This window comes from Octodon degus, unplaced genomic scaffold, assembly GCF_000260255.1.
Source record: "Octodon degus isolate 3935 unplaced genomic scaffold, OctDeg1.0 scaffold00001, whole genome shotgun sequence".
Taxonomy (NCBI): Eukaryota; Metazoa; Chordata; class Mammalia; order Rodentia; family Octodontidae; genus Octodon; species Octodon degus.
Window position 1 is genome coordinate 28,328,055 of NW_004524577.1, and position 7,785 is coordinate 28,335,839.

The 7,785-nt window shown below is 32.2% G+C and overlaps 1 protein-coding gene across 1 annotated transcript in view; it reads right to left on the minus strand.

The window, feature by feature from the left end:
• Cwc27 (CWC27 spliceosome associated protein homolog) overlaps window positions 1-7,785 on the minus strand; it is a 277,617-nt gene that overhangs the window by 236,187 nt on the left and 33,645 nt on the right. The window contains exons 3-7 of the mRNA XM_004623050.3: window positions 7,597-7,709; window positions 4,572-4,715; window positions 2,946-3,044; window positions 2,247-2,350; window positions 601-670 (exon numbers count right to left, since the gene is read on the minus strand). Of these exons, the coding sequence (XP_004623107.2) occupies window positions 601-670; window positions 2,247-2,350; window positions 2,946-3,044; window positions 4,572-4,715; window positions 7,597-7,709 (530 nt within the window). The remainder of the gene's footprint in view (window positions 1-600; window positions 671-2,246; window positions 2,351-2,945; window positions 3,045-4,571; window positions 4,716-7,596; window positions 7,710-7,785) is intronic.

The window sequence follows — 7,785 nt, forward strand, 5'->3', positions numbered from 1 at the left end:
TACCCATTTCAAAGGACTGTGAAGAGAATTAATGAAACAAACTACACAATAATAACTGTAGAATGAATATAAGGGTGTTGGTCTATGATCGTTTATTATAATAATGGTAATAATAATCATCATCTGGAAAACCAAATAAACATCAACTAAATTCTGAATGATAAAGTTGAACCACTAACTGACAGAAAATAATGCAAAGATCTGTTGAGTATGGTGGCACATTCCTATAACCAGGAAGCTGAAGGAGGAGGATTGCTGCAAGTTCAAGTCCAGTCTGGTTATACAGAGAGTTCAAGACCAGGCTGAACTATATAGTAAGATCCTGAGTCAATGCATAATACAAAAACAAACAGAGACAAAACAAAACAAATGACAAGATTAAAAGATAAATAATTCAATAATTTTAAGAGGGAAATCAACATAGAAGTTATAAATATTACTGACCTCAAATCACTTTACAAAACACTAAAATGTTTACTTACTGAGTGTATATTACACAAAATTGTGCTATTCCAGGTATAGCAGGAACAGAAAATACAAAATGAATATGAAGTATATTTTAATCGCTTATAATTCAGAAAAAAGGCAAATTAAGATTACCTGACTGACTCGATTTACTTCCTCTTCTTCTTCCTCAGCTTCTTCTCCAAATGATAGTAAACTAAAATTTCTAGTCAAAAGAAAGAAAGGGACAAAAAAGGAAGGATGCAAAAGAAAAAGAAAGGAAAAACAAAAAGAACAATATTTTAAAATTTGAGTTAGGCAAAACCCAATATCTTGTTTTCAAACCATAAAATGCAACTTAAAAGAACACATATTGATTAAATAAAAAATATTACTTAGCCTTCAGCAGAAGTAAAGATCTATAATTTTTATTAGAGGCTTTGGAGTCTCAAATCCCCACTAAAATATGATCAGTATCCATCCCGAGCATTACCATTAAATGCAATGAATTAAGCACGACAAAATAATTAAGCTTTCATTATTTATCAAAACTAGTAACAAAATGGAGATTTCTGAAAAACTAATCAATATATAGCCCCAGAGCACTAATATGGGGAGCAATTAATCCATAGTTTGTCAAATTATATCTTATTATCTTAAAGTATTTTAAAAGAAAAAATACAAAATTGTCAAACCTAATAATAAAAAGCGTATGGGTGGGAAATAAGTTTATCTCCTCTAATCCTTCACGACAGTAATGAAATACTGTAAATAAACAAAGTGACAGTGACCTTTCATCTATAGAGAAATTAGAGTAAATGAATCAAATAATAAAAGAAAAAATGAATATATAGCTAAATAATTAATTACTGTATTTTGCTACAAGCCAAAATCCACTCATTAAAGTGTCTAGCTACATTTGACAGTTTATAAAAGCAACTTAATTTACTTATTTAAAAAAAATCCAGGGAAAATGTTAATATTTACTAAATACCTACAATACATCTCATTTAGTCTTGATAGCAATAAGGTGTTATACTTTTTAAAATCTCCACTTTTCATAAGGCAAGCAAAGCTCAGAAAGATTAATATACTTTGTTACCTTTTAACTGTATTTTTCAATATTTTATTTAGAAATGTCAGACTGCAACATTAATAAGTACAATAAATCCCTAAAAAGGATAGTACAATTCAGTAAAAGACTAAGCTGGAATCTAACTTTGCACTATCCATTTTAATTAAACAAATTATATTAATAATGTAAAGAATATTGTCACAAAATGCTGAAACATTCTAAAAAGAAATTCTTACTTTTTGGAAAACTATCTTGAAAAGGTAACCCAGAAACATGAATGAAACAGCTTTATTTAAAAAAAAATATTTGCAAAAATTTGTTACTTTTTCCTAGTACCAAACAAGAAGTTAAAAGGCTAAACAATTATGAAATCATACAGTATGTATATTAAAAATACTCTTAAACTGTTTCTAAATTAATTTAAATATCAGCAAAAAACAAAGTCTTAACATTTATATAAATAGTTGATATAGTAATATAAAATATTTATTAACACTTTCATATGGACATCTGAGATGATACATTTTTATTACAAACTGAAATTATATAAAGTACTTAAACATAAATGCTCATTTTTTTATGAAATTACACATTCAAAATCCCAGTGTCTCCAATATTTTGAGTATTCAACTGGCCTCCCCCTTGCTAGTAAACAATTATTACAAAAGAAAAAAAATTAAATTATTGTCATTTTCAAGTTGAACAAAAATCTTTATACTATGATTACTTTGTGCCTTTGGGTTTCAATTTCTTTATTTCTTCTTCTGGTTTGTCTTTTTTGGGCTTTTTAATTTCCCTTGGAACGATGTCATCAAAGGGGTTAAATAGGACCTAGAAAAACAAAATAGTTTGAAAACGTTATTCCATATTTTAAATTTTACAAAAGCTAAATCAATATTTAATTGCACTGACATAAGTGCCTATCTTTTTCCCACATAAATATCTTAACATAATGACACACAATACCGCAAAGTGCTTTCATTTACTTTGGGCCTCCCAAGACCATTACATGCTATTTATTACACAAAAGATACTACAACTTATCCCAACTTTATAAAAGAGAAAGGTATTTGGGAAATTTCAAATGATACAAACCGAGATGTACTGACACCAAAGAATGTTTTGACTTTTAAGGATATTGCTTCCTTAATAAAAAATAACCCTAAAATTACCTATAAAGTCATTTCTTTGGGTAAATTGTTGTAACTTTAAATCATAAATGGAGCTTTTCATTTACTGGATTATAATCTAAAGTTTCATTTTGAAATTCAAAACTTATAATTTAAAAAGTTCTTAATCAGAAGTTGTACCTAAATACATAGGTGGTATTATTAATATAACCTTTATCTAATAGTTTAATTATGAATAATCAATTTCTCTTAAATGACAATTTAAAATCTGTATCTCATAATAATCATGTTTCTACCTCACTGCTTTTGATTTTGTGTGGATTTCGTGGTCTTTCTTCATTATCAATGTCTACTTCTGTCAGTCGCAGCATATTATACACTGTATCTCCTGTAACCTATCAACAGAAATATAAAAATCATTATAAATTCTTGTATTCATCCTTTCAATTAATAAAGGACTTTCAAAATATTTTTAAAATAATTAAAAGGGTATTTCATATTATTTCATAAGAATATACACGTTTATAATGAAAAAAAATCTTTTAAGGCAGAAAAGCACAGATAGGGTCAATCTCTCAATAAACTTTTTGGGAAATTTTCAGTATATAATTAATAGTAGTTTTTACTAAAGACAAAACTATAATGCCAAATAACCTCCCAAAGGACAATTTGCATTCAAAAATCATAAATTTATGCTAAGAGAAAAATAAGGTAAGTAAACCATAACAATATAAGTGTTTTGCAGACATTATCTTATTTTACATTAAGCTATATGTTAGGTCTAATGTGTACATTATATGATATCAATTATAAAAAGTGGTGTAGAAAGGTAACTTAAATATCATTTATTATATACTATTATTATGAAAAATAACAGGAAAAAAACTGTGGTCATAAGAAAGCCTGTGTGGAAAGTAGCTTGAAAGAACATGTTATTAATGCTATTTCCATGTTGTTAAGAAATAAAAAAAAGGGGGTTTGATCCCCAGGCCCGCTGTGCCGGCTCTGCCCCCAGGGGCGCGCTGAGACAGCAATTGAGACTTGGTATGGTGGTATGCACCTGTAATCCCAGCTCTTGGGAGGCTATAAACAGGCGGATCACTATGAGTAGGATCTAGTAGTGAGACCCTGAACACCCTTCCCTAAAATCCAAAGAAAAAAAAATCATGTCTCATGGTTTTAGAGTGATTTCTTTAATTGAGCATTTCTCAAGATTTAAAAACAGTATCAGTTTTTCAACTGCACTACGTTTCTCCCCTTTCATCTTCAAAGCCAGCTGTGCCTATTAGAAACAATTCTTACTGAACCAGCAGAGGGAGCTGATAAGCTAGTGAAGTCTAACATGTCTAAGAAAATGTACAGAATATATATAGTAAAAAAAAATGAAAGAAGAAAGTAAAAAAAAACGAAAGAAGAAAAGCTTCAGGATCCCTTTGTAAAAAGACTTCTTGAAAATTCTATAGAAAGAACATTCTCTGATAGGACATCAAATCTGAAAGGATTGAATACATGCTATTTATAAAGTAATACTTCTAATAAAAACTGTCAGTGTCACAGAGCTTTCACTTTAATCAGAGAATTCACTAGCAAACTTTAAGCTAGAGAACATTACTACCTAAGTATGCTTCTGATGCAAAGACAACAGTGGCTAAGTAGCACAGTAGCTAATGCCATTACATAACAGAATTTTAAAGAAGGGAAACATTACAGTCATAAAAAATGGTGAATTTGAAACACAATAATAAATTTCATTGGATTTTCGTAATTCATTATAACAGGAATGCAGTATATTCTATCATTTTTTAAAATAAGTATAGGGAACATTTTTATGAAGACAGGACTTAACGTAAGTTGACATATATCATACAAGAATAGAGAATAACATAAAACCAAACCATAGATTTAAGATATTGGACACCAACCTTTCCAAAGATAGTATGCTTGTTGTTAAGTTCATCTGCTCTACCGAGGGTAAAGAAAAACTGGCTGCCATTATCATGAGGACCTCCATTTGCCATGGCAACCAGTCCTCTCCGATTGAAACGCAACCGTGAGTGAAATTCATCCTGAAACATAAAACTATTTAGTGAATGTCCTCAGTCGTAAGACCCTTCACACATGCAGCTGACCAGCAAGTTTCTACACAATTTCTAATAAAAAATATTGAAGTTCATCAAAACTGATTTTCAAGGGGCCGGGGATATAGCTTAGTGGCATAATTGCCTGCCTGGTAAGCACAAGGTCCTGAGCTACCACAAGGTCCCAGTACCACAAAAATAAAAATAAAATAAAGTCGCCAAGTAAATTAAAAAAAAAAAAAAAGAAAGACAGATTTTCAAGTATAAAGCTAATATCTACTACTTGTTTAATATTCAATAAACTTTAATTTATGAGTTAGGTATCTGCAATAATATACTCAATAATGAATATAGTCAGCCTATTTTATGGAAAGCTGCTTAACACAAGAGGAAGAATTCAAGGGGGAATAAATTTCTCAAACTCATTGCTCTATTTTCATCCATTAAATTCATCTAAAATTTTTTAAGCCTTTTAGTATTTCTCCAAAAAATTCAAGTTTTGATTCAAGTCTTCTCCTTCATTCTAAGAATCACAAACAACTGCTTTTCTGTTGTTTTTGAATGCAAATAATCCATTATGATGGTATCCATGTAAAGTTGAATTTTTTTCTGAACTGGCACTGGGCCCACCTCAGTTCTCAAAAGAGCAGGTGTAAGCCTCTCTAAGATGGATTTCGTGTTTTGATGGGGCCACTTCACCAATTCCTTAGTCTCCTAGGTAACAAGGCATCCAGACCTAACTCTGGAATCCATCTATAATGCTGCCATGATATATAATCAATGCTTTTCACTTTTTAAGACTTGTATGTCTTTAGTAAATAATTCTTAAGCAATCTGAACTTAAGGAATAATTCTGCATATAGTGTTAAAAATGACCTAACTGAAAACAGGATAACTGAAAACTTAACAGGAGAAAAGTGACCTGCCTGAAAGTAATAAAGCAAAAAATTTCAAGGTAGGAGAGAAGTGCCAAGAAGAGCTATTCCATGACATCAGATAACAGAATAAAGGAAAGCCTCCCATGAGATAGAGGCTGTAAAATGAGACCTATCTCCTTGGTAAAAATTAAGACTCTAACAATGACATCTATTTTTTTTCCAAATAATCATTTCACATTTCTAAAGACATTTTCATCTAGAAATTAAAGGAAATACTGATATTTATATATTTTTCTCAAGAATTATACTCGGCAGAGCTCAGCAGCCAGGGTTCAATCCCTGGCATGCCGTGCCAGACACGCCCCTAGGGTATGCTGAGAGGGCGATTGAAACTGAGTGTGGTGTTGCATGCCTCTAATTCCAGTGCTTGGGAGGCTGAAAACAGGAGAATCACTACGAGTCCGATCTACACAGTGAGACTCTGAAGACCCTGTAGACCCTGTCTTAAAAGACAGAGGAAAAAAAAAAAAAAGTTCAAATAATTACACTCTGACCTCATTCTAAACTATTGTAATGAATACAAAGTTTTCCAAAACCCTCCTATTTTAAGAACTACTGATACTTACTCAAAGAATCTAGTATTGGTCTAATCAAATTGATAATAAACATGACTTTTAGCTTCTGCTTGAACCTGTTGTTGCTCTTTGGTTTTTGTAGTACTAGACATTGAATGGAGGGTCTTCGTACTGAGTAAGATTCCCCAGCGTGTTCCCCCTCACACTCATTTTTTTAATTAAAAAAAAGTTTTTAATTTTTTTTTTTTTTAATTTATGTATTTGGTACAGGGACTCTCTATGCAGCTTGGACACATAGTGATCCTCCTGTTTTCAGCCTCCCCAGAGCTGGGATCCATGCCTGGGCCACCATGCCTGGTCTCAATAGTTGGCCCACCGTGCCCAAGGGTGGGGCCAATGGGGACTGTGTTACTGGGGATTGAACCCCAGTCCCTGAGCTTGCCTAAGCACGCACTTAGTCTGCTGAGCTATATATCCGGGGCCATTTTTTTTTTTTTTTTTTTAATTTCTGAAACAAGATATCACTAAGTCAGTCACTAAGTTGCCCAGGCTCTTACCTAGCCTCCCAGCATTTTGAGATGAAAGGCACATGCCACCTAATTTCTTAACTATGATGTGAATTCTTTTTCTTCTTAAATCTGTGTTGGCAGGTGAGAAATCACTGACCTATTCTTTACTCATATACCTTTTCCAAAATATTAGACAACCATCTTGTCTGTGCTTATACATATTTGGTTACAGGAGACCAACCAGACTACTACCAATTTCAAATAGGGTTTAAATACATTGCTTTAAGATAAAATAATAGGCCAGGGAAGTATCTCCGTGGTCTATATACCTGCCTGGCAAACACAAGGACCAGGTTCGATCCTCGATACCACATACCATGCCCACTCCGCCCCAGGCCTGCCTCACTGCCCAGCCAACCAGAGACCGAGTGTGGTGGCATATGCCCTTAATCCCAGCACTAGTGAGGCTGAAACAGGAGGATCATTACAAGTCCAAGCTTTGTAACAAGACCCTATACATAAATTTTTAAAAAAAAATTAAAATTAAACAACAAATGTGGTGTTCTAAAAATGTTTTACATTCATAGAGTTGCAATAACGAGATATAAGCCAAGTAATGGGAAATGTGTGATACTGTCTTTTTTCTAAGTCACATGATTTTCACTATCACCTTTACCTCCACTGGAATTCAATCTAGCATAAAAACTTGAAATGAAACAACTTAGAAAGAATGCTTAATAGGGTAAGTATCCCTCTTATATCTGAATCATCCTAAATATGAGACAGATAACTGGATTTAAATATTAACATGAATTATTTTTCATCTGGAATAGAAAAAGCATTTTTCTAATAAGGAATTCATGTTGGTTTATAATAATAAACAGCAAGTGTTATTATTTAGTCTTACCTTGAATGGGGCTCCATATATAGATTCCCCACCAGTCCCTGTGCCAGTAGGGTCTCCCCCTTGGACTATAAAACCAGGAACAACTCTATGAAAAATGGTGTTGTCATAATAGGCTGAAAAATAAAGAATAATTTATCAACTTATAAAATTAAATTTACCCATAGTTATCAAGAGTGGTGGCCCACACCT